Source organism: Cebus imitator, unplaced genomic scaffold (genome assembly GCF_001604975.1).
Source record: "Cebus imitator isolate Cc_AM_T3 unplaced genomic scaffold, Cebus_imitator-1.0 Scaffold200, whole genome shotgun sequence".
NCBI classification, from domain to species: domain Eukaryota; kingdom Metazoa; phylum Chordata; class Mammalia; order Primates; family Cebidae; genus Cebus; species Cebus imitator.
Window position 1 is genome coordinate 3022239 of NW_016107515.1, and position 16144 is coordinate 3038382.

At 47.1% G+C, this 16144-nt stretch overlaps 1 protein-coding gene across 3 annotated transcripts in view; it reads right to left on the bottom strand.

The window, feature by feature from the left end:
* Nucleotides 1–849: 849 nt before the first annotated feature.
* DOCK2 (dedicator of cytokinesis 2) overlaps nucleotides 850–16144 on the bottom strand; it is a 445079-nt gene continuing 429784 nt past the window's right edge. Inside the window, exons 46-52 of one of the 3 annotated variants that reach the window (XM_017547721.2) lie at nucleotides 15075–15158; nucleotides 8087–8224; nucleotides 6348–6475; nucleotides 5055–5226; nucleotides 3906–4026; nucleotides 2202–2323; nucleotides 850–1426 (exon numbers count right to left, since the gene is read on the bottom strand). In XM_017547721.2, the coding sequence (XP_017403210.1) occupies nucleotides 1364–1426; nucleotides 2202–2323; nucleotides 3906–4026; nucleotides 5055–5226; nucleotides 6348–6475; nucleotides 8087–8224; nucleotides 15075–15158 (828 nt within the window). In that variant the 3' untranslated portion in view covers nucleotides 850–1363. Of the gene's footprint in view, nucleotides 1427–2201; nucleotides 2345–3905; nucleotides 4027–5054; nucleotides 5227–6347; nucleotides 6476–8086; nucleotides 8225–15074; nucleotides 15159–16144 lie in introns of all 3 variants that reach the window. The other 2 variants (XM_037745432.1, XM_017547720.2) reach the window with 2 other exon arrangements.

Genomic DNA, 16144 nt, shown 5'->3' on the forward strand with positions numbered 1-16144 from the left:
TCATCTGGGTAATAATCGTATCTACCTCCTAGAGCTGCTATCAAGACTTAGGAAGTTAATTCTTAGCATATCTATAACACTGTCCCAGAGACAGTCAGGGCTCAATAAATTTAAGCCACCATCATCTTTCTTTCTCATCTCTTACTATACCCCCAGGGACTCAGCCTGTAAATGAGCATCCACCCCAAGGTTTTCAGATGGCCCTAGTTCTGAAACCTATGCTGTCATGCTCTTAGCCAGTATCATTTCCTTCCCAAGTGCAGTCCTCAGCCTCCTTCCAGACTCATCCCCTGCACAGCTCCCTGCTCCTTGTAGGATGCAGAGGTGGGACTCTGCTCCCATCCTGTCTTGCTGCTGCCTGACAAAGCTATCACCTCCTTTGGGCCTCATCTGAAAAACCTGAGAACTCCTCCAAGAAAAGTCACCACTTCGGAGCCCGTGACAAGAGCCAAGAGCTGGACTATGAGTCCACTGGACCTCAGACCCCTCTTTTTCTAACTCTTTGGCATTGGGTTTGGTCTTTACTAGATGACCAGGCTTGGATGGTCTTGCTACCTCTTTCCAAAGGTGGAGAAAAGTGGTATGACACCCCACTATTCAGATCTGTGAGGAAGACCAGGCCCACTTTTTTAACATCCTGGTAGCCCAGGGTTTGGCACCTACAGAACCAGAGTCATGGATATTCTTGAAGAATCTTCTTACAGACAAGGTAGGGAAATTTGGCATTGGGAAAGGGCATCACCAGGCTCCTTAATATCACTGCAGTCCCTGGACCTTCCTTCCTTCCAGGGAGCTTCCTGCCCAGTCCTGGGCCTAAGAGAGTCAGCCAACAGAATCAGGAAACAAGGCTTACTCGAACCAAGGGACCATTTTTATTGTCAGTAAGAAACAGCAACACTTTGGAGATGATCAGCTAGAAAAGAAACTGGTTGGTTGTATTAAAAAATGTAAAGTACAAAACTGTTAATCTAAAATAAAATTAAAAAGAATATTTAAAAGACTTCATTTTCTGTTAAGGTCTGGGACTCAGTAAATGAAAGTTTCTTACACCTAAGAAACTGGGCTACGAAAGCTGTGGCTAGGATGTTGGGGAGAGCACACTGGGAGAAGGCATTCTTGCCAGTTCCTTGCATTCAAGAATCTATGTTGAGGCTTCTTCATTCACCACCATCACTGCCCCAGGGGATGTTGGGCTTGTTACACTCAAGCTCTGGGACCTGATTGGCCCCTGTGTCTCCTCTAAGTGAGAACAACTGATGGGGACAGTCTCCAACTCTCTGAGGCTTTGATGTTGCACCCATGGTTCTCTTTTTCCGGAAACTCCCCTCCCTGGCTCTCCCATGCAGCCCTAGTCAGCAGCAGCTCACAGGTCCGTGGACAGCGAGTCTGGGATCTGTTTGCCTTCTTCAGCTGATTTGCTGGCCAGCTTTTGGGAGAAGAGAATAAACAAGCACAAAACCAAGATGGGATTATCAGATTAAGCACCAAAATGGAGCTTCCCCTTCCTGATCACAAGGGCCCCAAAGCCCAGTGAATGTGACCTGCTATTGCTTTGGCCAGAAAGGCAGTGGTAGGCAGTTGAGTGAGCCCAGGCTCATGGCCATGTAGACTTGGGGACATCACTTACCAAACCCTGTCAGTCTCCCTTATAAAATCCTGAGAGTGGGAGCTCAAATGGCATCATGCTTGAAAAGTGCTTAGCACAGTGTCTGACTCATCGTGTACTCACAGTAAACTTGTGATGTTTATAATAGCACAGTCCTGATTTCATATTACCTTGAGGATGAGATAAGTTATGGTCCCTTCTTGCTCTTGAGCAAAGATCAACAAGTAACAACAGAATCAGTGCTTGGAAACTAATGTTCAATTTGTAGGATTTTGTGATATAGACTGAATAGAAAAGGGCTGGGGCAATTTAGGCAAGGGCAGGCCACCTACTGCTTCTGAGGTCCCGGGGCCCTGCACACCCCTAGCTGGGTCAATCCTGGTCAGAGAAGCCACCTGGGGCCCCAGAGGAGAGCTGCCCTGTGGGCATTGCTGCACAGTGTCCCAGAACTCAGGGCCTCCTGACCATGCCTCCCTAGGAATGACCACAAATGCACACACATCTACAAGCAACCCCCCATTTTCTTCTCTCTGTATCGCTCTCTTCCCTTTCTCCTCCCAACATCTCCCCTTCCTTCCACTCTCAGTGTCCTCACCATTGTCTTGAAGAACTGATTGACTTTCTTCCGTTTGAGTGTCTTCTTGTCACTGTCTGAGAGATGGAGGAAGGTCTGGCTGAGGCGGGGGGATATGTTGGCCTCGTCCACCCCAGGCATGCCTGCCAAGGAGAGCGTCAGGGCTGGAAGGAGAGCAGAGCTGGGATGTGAGGGGGTGGGTGGAGGAGAGGCGGTGCCTTGGGGGAGGTAGGCAGGAGGAGGGCTGGGGGACAGAGCCAGCATCCAGGGTTCACACATTGTCTACGCCAAGCAGGAGGTGGGATGCCTATCTCCTGCCATGCCAGGGAGTGGTGAAGCTGTCCTCTTTCAGTGAAGCTTGCCCACCCTACAGACAGGGGTCCAGCCTCCTGGTTCCTGGTCAAAACCTTGCCCCAAAGCCCTGACATCCCCAGGAAACACAGAGCCTTCTGCCCCCAGGGAGGGGAGAGTGTGAGCTTACTCTTCCTTCAGCTCCCAATACCAACACCCTGGATTATTCTCTCCACTGCAGAAGACAGTGGGAAGAGATTCTCAGACTCACATGTCACCTGGTGGAGGGGCCAGATGGCCTAGTGTTTACAGCCCCAGCTTGGAGTCACAGAGCCATGAAAAATTAGTTACTCTCTGACTGTTGGTTTCCACATTCGTCAAATGGGAGAAAGAGCCCAGACCTCCAGGGTGTTGTGAGACCCGCTGAGAGGATACCAGTGAAATGGCTTGGGCTTCCTCAAATGTTGCAGCTGTGTTTAGGCTATCCTGGGTGGGCTGTCAGGGCAATGGGTAGGCGCCTGCTTCCAGGGCAGAGGGCCTGGGTCTTAACAGCCTCTGCCATTTACTGGCTGGTGATAGGCAAGAGACTGACGTTCTCAGTGCCTCAGTTTCCTCATCCATACAATGGGGCGGATGGCATGAAGTACTTCCTGGGTATGTGCAGTGATGTAAATGCAATAATGAAGGAGTAGGAGTTGGCACAGGGCCTGGCACCCTCAACATTCAGGAAGCAGCAAGCGTCTTCACCATGATTGGCCTGCCGGGTTCCACAGGGCAGCACTGGCCCTGTCTTGCTCCCTTCTGCCCTGGCCCTTAGCACACAGAGCTGGGCACATAGCAGCAGATGCCAAGGCCTTCTGCCTGACAGATGGAGTGCTCCCAGGCATGCCATGTCCCCTGTTAAGGCCTCAGGTCCCCTTCTGTGAGTTAGGACTGTTGGCTGTGCTCTAACCTCCTCACTGGACAGTGAGTGAGTGACGGGGGTGGCAGATAGGTAGCATCTATGCACCCAACACTCTGCAGCTATAAGATGTGGTGGCCATTTTTGTAAAGCCAGAAACTGTCTTCCAGGTCTACAAAGAAGCCACAGATCTTAAGGATATACTAAGGGCAAACTCTGGCCCCAAGAGGCCTGGCTGAGAACAAGGGGCCACCTAGTGGCACAAATGGATGCCCAGTGAATCCTGCTGAGGGCCCAAGGGACAGCAGGTCTCTCTCCTGTCCCCGCTGGAGGTTGCTGGGATGGTATCAACCCCAGGAAGTGGTGGTTATGGGGAGAGGTGAGAGGGCAGGCCACTATGAGCAGAGCCTCTCACCCCCAGGATGCCTGGCCCACTTTGTTGTATAGACACAGTTCCCACCCATCTTCCACCCACCAGGCTGGTGGCCTGTGCTATCTCTATTCCCTCATGCTGGCGGCAGCAGGGGGCATACCTGGGATGGTAGGCATGGACTGGCTGGCAAAACTCATTTGAGAGAGGACGGACGCCCTGAGGGGGATGGCCGTGTGCTCCGAGAGGTTGGTGTCACTCATGAACTCATGTTTCCTGGAAAGCTGGAGGAATACACCACACACACATACACACACACACACACACACACACAAAAAAAAAAAAAAAAAAAAAGAGAGGCTTAGCATGAGACAGATCTGGGCCCTGAAAGATCAGGGGGAGGGTGTGGCATGGTTTCTATGAAGCCGGCTCCAAGTTCATTTATTCTGTTTTATACCATTCCATTCCAGCCTGCCATGTATGGTTGCACAGGCTGCACACTACACAACTATGGGAGGGGGGAAGGGGGACATTCACTTAGACTATTTTGTGAGTGGTGTCCCCTAGAATGGAGAAACATGGAAGACACTTCCATTCTTACCCATCCAGGCATAAGTAGCCTGTGAGGCTACTGGTAAGTTTCTGGAGGGCCCTTTCTTCAGCAAGCCATCTTGGTTGGCCCCTTGCACTTTCATCTGGCACCCCTCCGTTGCCACGGCAGTTAATCCATCTCCCCCTCCCAGGATCCCAGAACACTTTCAACAAACCTCTTCTACAGGGGGAAACTAAGATTGAATTCAGGGCTGTCTGACACCAAGTCTCATTTTAAATAGTGATTAGTTTACAGGACCAAACTCTCAAAGCCAGGAGAGTGAGATTTCATCTCTGCATCCCCACCTGGACTCCTGGCACGCAGGAGGGGCTTGAGACATCAGTGGTTAGAACAGCCCTGGGGCAGGGGGCTACAGAAGCACCTAGCTTGGAAGCAAGCGGGCTGCCCTCCCCTTTGGTGGAAGAACAGGTGGTTTCTCTCCAGCCTGGAAAAGCCCTGTGTGGTGGTGGGAAGGATACACACAGGCTCTGAAGTGCAGAGTTCAACTACCAGCTCTGTCATGTTCCAGCCCTCCAGCTGGATGGACCCTGAAAGCAACCATTTCACCTCTCAGCTCCTCAGCTGCCACCTCTGCGGTACCCACAGCACCGCGGAAGCGGGCTTCAGGGAGACCATGTCTGGAAGCCCTGGGTTTTGTGCCCAGCACGTAGGGAAGATTTGCTAACAGTGCCGGAGAGGCAACCTGCCTCGGCCGCTCACCCGCTTCAGGTCCGACTCGGCGGCTGCTTTCTCGTCCGCAAACACTACACTGCTTCTCTTCGTCCTCTTCTTGGACCTCCGCAGCTTGACCTCAGGCAGGGTGCTCCCTGGGGAGATCGGCTCCTCCTGCTCCACTCTTGGAGTCTTAGGTGGTGCTAATTCCAGGTCAAAGCTGAAAGGCCAGAGGGGCAGCCATAGAAACTGCAGTTAGAGCTTCAGCAGAACTGCCTTGCAAGGGCCCAGGAAGCTGAAGGGGACCTTCAGGCTGCCTGAGCTGTCACTACAGGGTCAGGGGTAGATCGGCAAATCTGGCAGAGGATTTGGGGAGAAACTTGCTCAATCCACAAACACTTGAATGTAATGACTAAAGTTCATTTTATTTTATTAATGGTAAAATGAAATTGAAAGAAGCGAGCCATAGGAAAGAAACTCGTGAGAAGGAGAGAAGACTGGTCGAAAGTATGAATGTGGATTCAAACTGCCAGTTCTTAGCTGAATGAATAACTTTGGATAAATCGCTCAACCTCTTCAGGCTATCACTTCCTTTTCAGTAAAAGTGGGTCCTTGCAGAGACCCTGCAGAGTGGCCACGAGATGATGTCTGAGGAGCCCTTGGCACATTCTTGGTATATGATGAGTGCTGGGTCACTCATGGTGTCTGTGATCACAACAGATGAGCTGGGCAGGGTGAATGGTGCCCCCTAGAATTGTGAATGATATCCCTTGGAATTGTTGGAATTGTGAAACACAGAAGACGTTTCCATCCTTTTCTCTCTGGGCAAGAGTAACCTCTGAGGCTGGGAAGTTTCTGGAGGGTCAAGGAATGATGGCCAGAGGGCCCCAGAAAGCTGGAAGGGGGCAAGGGAAGGAGGACCCCGACAGAGGGGTGGGTGGGTGGTACAGGAGGAGGAGCTCTGCAATGAGGACAACCATGGCGGTTGGGAGGAGCTTCCTTGAAAGGGAACTGATCCCTGTGAGAGGTGACAATATTCCAGAAGGATGCAGGCTTGGTGAGGTGCTCAGGCTGGCTGACAGAGATTACTGGACTAGAAGTCTGGGGGCTGCAGGTGAGTCCTGCTGGGTCCTCAGGAAAGCCGCCTTGCCTCTCTGAACCTAAAAATGGTACTAACCATGAGCCTCCTAGGGTACTTGTGAGGTTCCAGATGGGAAAAGGCTTTTAGACTGAAAGGGGGAAGTGGGAGGGAGAAGGGATGTTGCCAGGGAAGAGAGAAGGAGGGGGCATAGGGCCAGGGAGGCAGGGGTGCAGGGGGCTCCCTAGGGTGCAGGGACTGACCTCTCGGAGGTGGTTTTGCTGGGGGTGCTGCAGTCAGAATTCATGGAAGCCAGAGAGATGATGGACATCTGTCTGTATGAGCGCAGCATGGACCTGGGGCGGCCCACTCTCCTGTCATCAAAGTCAGGCTGTGGTGGGAGAACAGGGTGGTCAGCAGCTGCAGCTTGGGCAAGGTGGCCCCAGCCTTCCTGTCACCTTCTTCCTCCACCTGCGCAGGGCAGAGCTGTGTGGCTGTGTGGAGCATCAGCACAAAAGCTTCCTGGCTGGCTGAGGCCAGGGGGTTCTTGTAGAATAAAGAATGTGGCCAAAGTTTATTCCTGGTTCCTGGAAGGTAATATCCAAATCTTTGGAATTTCCTACGTGATAGGAGTATCCTTGTTATTATTCATGGTGACCCCCTTGACCATACTTGATTTTATGCTAGTAAGATGGCTCCAGATGGCCAGAAAGACCAGCTCTATGATTATAGGGCTGGGGCTTTGAGCCATGTCATATCAGCTCAACCCCCAGGGAGTGGACAGGCCTGGAGACTGATTTCCATCATTGGCCAATGGGTCCATCTGTCATGACTACATAATGAAACTCTAATAAAAACTCTGGATATAAGGCTCCAGTGAACTTCTCTGGCTGGTAATTATACATCGATATGCCAGAAGGGGGATGCATCGGGAGGACATGGAAACTTCATGTTTGGGGCCCTCCTAGATCTCACTCTGTGTCTCTTTATCTGGCTGGTCTTGATTTGCGTCATAAACTGAAGTCATAAGTAAAGTCATGCTTTCCTGAGTGCTGTGAATTGTTCTAGTGAATTATGAAACCTGATGGGGTAGTGGGAATCCTCCAATTTGTAACCAGTTAGGCAGAAGTATGGGTGGCATGGGTCCCTGAAGCTTCTGCTTGGTATTTGAAGTGGGAAGCAGCTAAGACCATGCTTTTAACCTGTGAAATGTGACCTAACTCCACAGAGTTAGTATCAGAATTGCATTGCAGTGACTTTATGTAGGGAGTATTGAAAGTGACAACCTGTCTCATGGAAAAAAATCTTTGAATCAAAGGAGACCTGAGTTCACCTCTAAGCTCTTCCAGTAATTCACTTTTCTTCTCTGGGTCTCAGCTTTCCCATCTGTAAAATGGGAAGGCTGGACTAGATGGTTTTAAAGGAATTGCATAGCCTTGACATTTTACAATACCACATATTAAGTAAGAGGATGAAGCACCCTGTAAGCATCAGGTTCGTGGCCTCTTTAGTCCAAGGAGTTCAGTTGCCAAAACCACTGGCTTTGAACTAACAGAGCTAGAGGCAAATTCTGCCCCACACTCATTTGCTACATAGCCTCTGGACCCTCTGAACCTCAGAAGAAATACAGGGGTTTAAAAATCATTCCTGCCTCTCAGGCTTGTGGTGAGGATTAAGTGACCTAGTAGTTGTCAAGTGCGTGGATCAGGCCTGGCACACAGTAGATGCTGCATCATTGTAGCTTTCATTATTATTACACAGTCCCTTGAGTAGTTGGTATTTGCACAATCCCATTGTAACTAGAGTTTGCCTCGGGGTTACTTTTGCTGGACCAAGTGTCCAGGAGGGTTCCCCTGGATGGGATTCAGCAATGCTGGCCATCAGTATCTTTTCTTTAGAAGCAGCTCCCTTTGCTGGGTTCCTTCCAACTTCAGCCTTCATCATCCTTCCCTGCCCTACCCTGCCCAATCCCACCCCTCCAGGCCATAGGAACCACTTATACCATCTCTCGGACACCATATTCCTTCTCCACCTTCATTTTCAGGTTCTTGAAACATTCCTCCATCCGGTCATGGAAGGGTCTCAGGTTATCTGACACCCTTTTCTCGTGGATCTTAATCCCAGCTCCCAGGAAGGGGATCTGGAGAGAAAGTGGTAAAGAATGAGCCAGAGGCTGGCCAGTGGGCCTCAGCCTGGGACCCAGTCCATCAAGGCAGCTGCAGTCAAGTCTGCCTGTTAAGAATTTGTCAAGGGCCTCAGGGTCCTCAGAGACCTGCAAACAGGGTCCCCAGCCATGGGAAACAGGGAAAGTTGTGAACATCGGGTTTGCCCTGGAAAGGGGAGAAAGGCCCCCAGCTTTCCCTGCCTCATAGGAGGGCTGGACTCTCCCATTCCCCAAGAAAAGCCACAGTCTTGGGAAAATTGACCTCTTAAAGAATCTACTTGGGGGCAGAGTGTGGGGATCAGAGGGCGGGAATCTCTGATCAATCTTCCATTGATTTGAAAACTTGCCTAAGATGTTCTTGGCAATACTGAAGTGAAAGGATGAATTCAGAAGCTGGGAGATAGAGGAAGGCAAGAGCGGAGAGAAAACAGAGGAGTAGGCATAGCCTCGTCTTACCTCATGGAGCGATTACACTTTATACAACTGCTGAAGAAGGGTATGAATGTGCCAATATCATAAAGTTAACCCACCAATAGGGAGCTTTGAAAAGTGATGTAAAAGCCTCAGGAAGATGAGGGAAGAGGGGAGCATTGATTGAGGGGGCTGAAGTTTTATTTGTCCTCATGGGAAGCCAGTGGATAATGTCTACGTGGCAGCTACATTGAGAGGGAGTAGCAGAGCCAGGGTGGGTACTGTTAGAAAGAGAAGCTAAGACTTTAGTTGTGTGGTCTCAGGGAAATGTAACCAGGGGAGCAAAGGGTGGGCTATGAATTATCTGGGGAAAAGTTGCTTTCATGATGGTGGCATAAAGACATTTCTGCCTACTTCTCTTGGAGGTCTCCCAGAAACGACAAGGTGAAGGGAAAACTGAAATCTTCAGTGAAACTTGGAGACATTCATGAACCTGCCCCACAATGCGTGCAGGTGCAAGGAGGCAGGAGGACATAATTGACCTTCCAGAGCAGAGGAGGGAGGTGCCGATAAGAAGTAGCCAGCCTACCTCCATGAAGCCAGGAGGGCCTCAGAGATTGGAGGCTCCAGGCACTACATAGAAGCCGGGTGAGCTGAGAGGGGCCAAATTCCCTTCAGGGAATTGGCTGAAGTTCTGTATCAGCAGCAGTTAGATTGCCTGACTGCCTCACTCTGCAGCCAAATGTTCTATTTTCCCATTAAGAAGCAGGAGCTAATCCTCTAGAACAATTAGAACAAGGAACTTTGGGCTTAGGGGCATCAGGCACAACAGAAAGCAGAATCAGGAGCCAGAGTGTAAATAAGGAGCTGAAGAGAAAGTCTGCATTTGGATCATGAGACCTCCACTTCCCAGTTCTCAAATGGCCAGCAGTGTAGCAGCTGCGATTATCTTTCTATATAACAGCTGGAAGGGTCTGACTCTGGAGAACGTGAACGGTCCCATGTAGAGAGAGACAGCTGTGGGTCATTCTGTTACCAAACAGCAATGCTACCCAATTGCCAAGGCCNTCTCATGTACACAGATTTTCGATTAGCCTCGCTCTTAACTATGAAGAGAAGGCCAACCATCACCAGACATTGGAGGAGACTCCCCAGTATCAAAGACAGAGACCAGACCAACAGATAGGGAAGAGAGCAAAGAAGGAAGAAAAGAAGTAAAGAATAAAGGAAGAAAAAAACAGAATGAATTTGGAAGAAACAGAATAAAGAGGGCCTAGAAGAACATGCTCTTCTACAGGTTTTAATGAATATATAGGAATGGAAAAGATTCCCCATCCATGAAAAAGACAAGGATTTTATATAAAATAATGCATGCTAATGGAAAAGCTACATATAAAAGTAGTGAGATAAAGTTGTAAATGGAGATAAGTTTATGGCTTTAGTTTTACATATTAGAAAAGACAGAAAATCAAGTAGCTAAGTATCCATCTCAAGATATTCGTAAAGGAACAGCGAATTCAAAGGGAGAAAAGGAATGAAAATAATAAAGGTAAGCGTAGACATGAATGCAAACAGAAAACACATTTATAAAGGAGAGTATCAACAGAGCCAAACTTGTTTCTTTGAAATGATACAAAACTAATAAACTCCCAAAATGACTAATCAAGAAAATATAAAGTACTAATAACCAATATTAGGATTGAAAAAAAACAGAACTACAAGAAGGAAAAACGTCATAAAATACCGTAAGAAGAGTATATTATGAAAAGTTGACAAACAGAAAATAAAATTTAAAAACAATACCATTTACAATAGAATTGAAAATATCAAATACCTAAGAGCAGATCTAGTAAGATATATAAAATAAAATATGTGAAAACCACAAAATTTTGCTGAAATTAAAGAACTATATAAATGGTGAGATACTCTATGTTTACGGATGAGAAGACAGACATTCTCTCCAATTTAATTTAATATTTAATGTACAATTAATCCAAATCTCAATGTATTTTGGAGAAGTGTGTAAACATTGACAGAGTTATTTTTAAATTTATAGAGAAATACAAAGGACTTAGAAGAGGCAAGACACACTTGACGAAAAGCAACAATTGGGGTACACTGACTATTAGGTTTCAAGACTTAAGGCAGTGTGGTATTATTGTGTCTATAAGCACAGACATAGACAGTGGATCAGAATAGAAAATCCAGAAACAGACAAACACATATATGGTCATTTTGGGGGGTCAAAGTGGGGAAAAATAGTCTTTTCAACACACGGTGCTGAAGAAACTGGAAATCTGTGTGGGAAAATAATCTGCCTCTTACTTTACATCTGTCAAAATGGATCATACACCTAACTGTATAAGATAAAACAATAAAAACTCGGACTAAAACATAGGACAATATCTTCACCATCTTGGGGTTGCTAGAGGTTTCTTAAAGTGGACACAAAAGCACTAATCATTTAAAAAAATGATAAATTAAACCTGACCAAAATTACAACTGCTGTTCATCAAAATACATCATCAAGAAAGCAAACAGATAAGCGAAACTAACAGAAAATATTTGTAATACACATATTTGACAGAAGACGCATATCTAGCATATAAATAAACTCTAACAAATCGATAATAAAGACAACTCAATTAACAATATAAGTAAAAGATTTGAAAAAGTATTTCACAAAAGGGTAATCTAATTAGCAGTATGCATATGAAAAGGTGCTGTACACCATCGCCCATGAAGGAAATGCAAATTAAAACTAAACTGAGATATCATTACACATCCACCAGAAGGACTAGAATTAAAAAAGACTCCCAGTATCAAGTGTCAGTGAGAATGTGGATCAACTGACTTAGAAGTTGTGTGGGAGTGAAAATTGATTTAGCCACTTTGAAAAACTGCTTCTTGTGTCCAGTAAGGTTAAATGTGCATGGCTCAGGAATTCCACTACTAGATATATACTGAGGGAACTGAGTGCTTATGTCCACCAAAAGGCATAAACATGAATGTTCATAGCAACTTTACTCATAATACACAACACCTGGAAACAACCCAAATGTCCAGCAACAGGACAGTAGATAAATAAATTGACATGTTATTGGTAATTTAGATACACATACAATAGATAACACTTAGAAACAAAAATCAAACCTCTAGTATAAGCAACAACCTAGAAGAATCTCAAAGGCATTATGCTGAGCAAAAGAAGCTACAGATTCAATAGTACATACTGTACTGTATAACACAATTTATAAGGGCTTCCAGAACAGGCAGAACAACCTAACCTTTGGTGATAGAAGACTGCAGTATCCACTAAAGCTGAATATCCTTACATGCTGCGACCAAGCAAGTTATGCATAGGTATATACTCAACAAAAATTTTGCACATGTGTGCCAAAAAGACACACACAAGGATGTTCAGCATCGCATTACTTGTAATAGCCCTAAACCGAAATAAACCCTATTGTCTATTAGTAGAAAAACAAATAAATACATTTTGGTATAGTTCCGTAAGTCAGCTGTATGGCCTACCACATAGCAATGAAAATGAATGAATGATACATAACTACTTACAACAAATGAATGTCTTCCACAAACATAACATTGGGCAGAATAAGTTAGATTCAAAAGAATGCACATTGCGTGATTCATTTAATGCGTAGGTCAAAATTAAGCAAATCTAAACTATAGTGTTTAAGAATGAGTGTTTGCAGCGACTCAGGAGGCTGGGGCAGGAGAATTGCCTGAACCCGGGAGGCGGAGGTTGCAGTGAGCCGAGATCGCACCATTGCACTCCAGCCTGGGTAACAAGAGCGAAACTCCGTCTCAAAAAAAAAAGAATGAGTGTTTGGGTTAAGGCAGGGAAATGATTACTGTAAAAGCAGAATAGTGCTGACTCTTAGGGAAGGAGTCATAGAATAGGCTAAGGGGAGTTAGCAGAATTCTATTTCATCTGGATGATGGTCATATGCGTGTATGTTTTTTGATAAATCAGTGGGTTATATATTTTCATGTGTACTTTTCTACACACAATATTTCATAACAAAAGCTTTAAAAGAAGAGCATACTGCAGACATCTTTTTATGCCAAAAATATATAGAGAATCTTCACAAAGAAAAGAAATTAACAAGCCGTTGATCTTGAAATCTGAAAAGGTTGAACACCAAATGTACTTTGAAGGCCTCAGCATTCGTTAGTTGCCAGAGGTTCAAATATATTCACTCCCCTTGAAATCTAACCTTCTCACGTTTTGAGTAAATTCAAAGTGTATTTGGCTTTGCAAAACCAAGATCCAATCCAGAGTTAAGCTCCAAGTGGGCAGGGAACAGGCCCAATTTTGTTCATCACTGTCTCTGTTGCCTAAGACTATGCCTAGGCCACAAAAGAGTCTCAGTAAATACAAGTCGCAAGAACAAATGGAATGAAACAGGTAGGGAAGAGCTAATTTGCTGCATGTAATCATGTTAAAAGGCTGCCTTCATTATGAGCAGGGCTGCATCTTTTGCATGCAGGTGCCCACAGTTAGGGTGCCTGGGCTCTGGGTGGGAGGAATATGGCTCTGGTCAACCTCCTTTGGGGGCTAGGTCGGCTTCTGTAAAGGTGGTCTCAGGTGCAGCCGGCGGGACTAAAGAGAAGGTGGCCACTAGGGGGCGGTGTCTGAAGGCCCCTTGCTAGTGATTTTCAGAAGCAGTCACATCTAACAGAGCACATGCTTTCAAAGTCTTCCTGCTTTGTTAGTAGTGTCCCTCTAATAAGCTCAAGACAGTAGTAGGATTTTCTTAGAAGGTACAGCTTGATATATGCTGTGCTGTGAAGCTGAAGTTCATTCTTAGGGTACAGCAGACACAGCATGGAGAAGCTGTTTCCAGATGAGCAGAGGTCCCCACTGGAGAGGACCAGGGCAGTGGTATGAATTCAGAGTGACATCCAACACTAAGCAAATCTGTGTGACACGTTAGCCTTCCCTGAGGCTTCCCAGTACTATCTGAGGATGGGAACCAATCAAAGCCTGGCCTTCCTGCTTCCCAAGTCTGGGGTGCTGACAGAACAAATATCATTATTTGAATAAAGAACATGATGACTCGAGAAGGCTGGGGACCTCGGAAATACTTGGACATCACAGGTGGCACAAGGTAAAAAGAAGGAGAAAATTCCAGACAGACACACAACATGCATTTGGGAAAAGCGCGTCTGTGCAGTGCTTGGTGTTTCATTTTTAAAGCCCCACTTTGCATAATTTGGCAGAGGCAGAGAAGGACCTGAATTAGGAATCCTTATTTTAAGAAAAGAGGCTGCACCCAATGCTTCTCATTCCCTGATTTCCCTAGAGTAACAAAAACTCCCAACCACAAAAGCTTGCTTTTCTTTGCACAGTGGCTGGCAAGAAGGGAGCGAGGGAGGGCAGGCAGCTGCAAGCTGCCACCACCGGCCCCTGCACCCACTGCTTGCCTCCCGCCAGCTCCTGCCCTCCGAGCCCACCCCTGTGTTCTGCCGAGTGGTTTGCTGAGAGCCCAGAGTGGGCGACTGTCTGAGGAGGGGGCTGCTCCAAGCCTGGAGGGGAAGCCTCGCCCTGTGTAAGCCTCTATGGGAGGGATCTAGCAGACTGTTTCTTCGGCAGGGAGAGGGAGAATGAGAGAGAAGAGGAAGAGAAGCCAAGAGAGGAGTAAGATGTGTGGGGGTGGAGGGCAAAAGACAGAGAGGCAAGGAATAGAAGTGCAGGCTTCTAAGAGAGAGAGGGAAAGACAGAGGCAAATGCACCGAGAGAGAGAAAGGAGGAAAGAAAGAGCCCACAGGAGGAAGAGGGCTGCAAGGAGAGAATGGAAGGAGAGGAAGGTAAGTGGCCAGCCTGAGACCGCAGGGTGGTGCCTTCCAAGCCCGTGGGCTGAGCAGCAGCTTGTGTGGGATGTAGACCCTTTGTCTCACAACCAACCACACAAAGGCCTTGATTATTTTCAAAACCTGACATCCATCTGAGCATTATCTGCAACAAACTGGGTCAGCTCTAAAAGGAGGAGAGGTGGGAGTAGGGGCTCAAGTCTTCTATTATCAGATTGGCCTGTGCTGGGTGTCGAGGGAAGGTGCTGGTTTGGAGTGTGGGGGCCTGGTGTTCATTTTCATCCCACTGTGAAAAGCCATCCCCTGAATTCAACATCAAATAAGGTAATCTTAGCATCATCCAGCATAGCATTGCTGCCTGGCACCATGCAACACCCGAGAGTGCAGTGCCCCAAATCTCTGCTCCTGGATGTACCTGCCCAGGTGTGATGCAGACTTGGAAGAGGGGCTGAAAAGCAAGGGACAGGAGGTCATGCAAATCTAGGCTGCCTCAGCCAGAGCCTAGCTTAGGGCAAGTGAACCCTAGTCGGGGGAGAGGAAGGAGGACAGGATGCTCCCCCAGCCAGCTCTGCTTTACCTGCCATGCAATCAGGTCCTTGAGGTGGGTCAGCTTGTCCTGGTCCTCAGGGTGGTCCCTGATGTACTCTTCAGTGAAGAAGGCCTGGGGAGGACAGACAGGAGTTCAGCGTTGCCTGTTCATTTGGCATTTCACAGCCAATCTCTTTGGCACTGGGAGAAGATTCAATTTGAGAGGGGCAAGGATGAGGTCATAGGCATTTGAATGGAACAAGAGTGAGAGGTCCGGAGAGACTGACATTGTTTTCTCTGCTTGGAGGCTCAGATCAGCACCTAGTGGGAATGGGCTACAAACTCTGAAAAAGCGGTTCTCAAAGTCAGGTCCCTGAGCCAGTAGCAGCAGCAGCACTTTGGAACTTGTTAGAGATGCAAATTCTCTGGCTCCAGCCCAGACAGCCTGAATCAGAAACTCTGGGGGTGGGATGAGGACCTGTGTGTCGGGAAGCACTGGAGGGGATTCTGATGCTCCTTCAAGTTTGAGAAATTGCTCTGCAGAAAAGAACTCAGTAAGGATTCTCACTGGGCAGGTGTTCCAGCTCATCTCATGGCCTCCGTCATTGCAAGGGACCCTGGCAGCCCCTAGCCACTTCCTGGGCTCATGTCCTTAGTGTGTGCGCATGTGTAAACAGACATATCCTATCACTGCTCAAGGCTGAGCAAAGGGTTCCGAATGATGACTGCCGCGGTATCTGAGGGTAGGTGGAAGAACTGATCAGGTGACTGGAGTTATTGTTTCTACTTATATCAATGGATAACATAGGAAAAATAATAGGGAATTCATCAAGAGATTTATTAGAATGAGGAGTTCATTTTTCCTTCAGCACCCGCTAGGTGAAAACCAAGTAAGAACTTTCTATTCTATTTTAATGCCAAGAAAAGCTATGTCTCCTTACTGAGAAATGGGTGTTTTTCCTTCCAGTGGATAATGTATCTCATGTAAGTGATCCTATTTCCCTTTCTGCCATGAACACCAGGAAGTTCAAAAATAAAATCTGTGGCTCAAATGTGTGGGGCTTTCTGGAGGGACTTTATGACCTTGATAACTAGATTATAGCTCCCCTCTTGGAGATG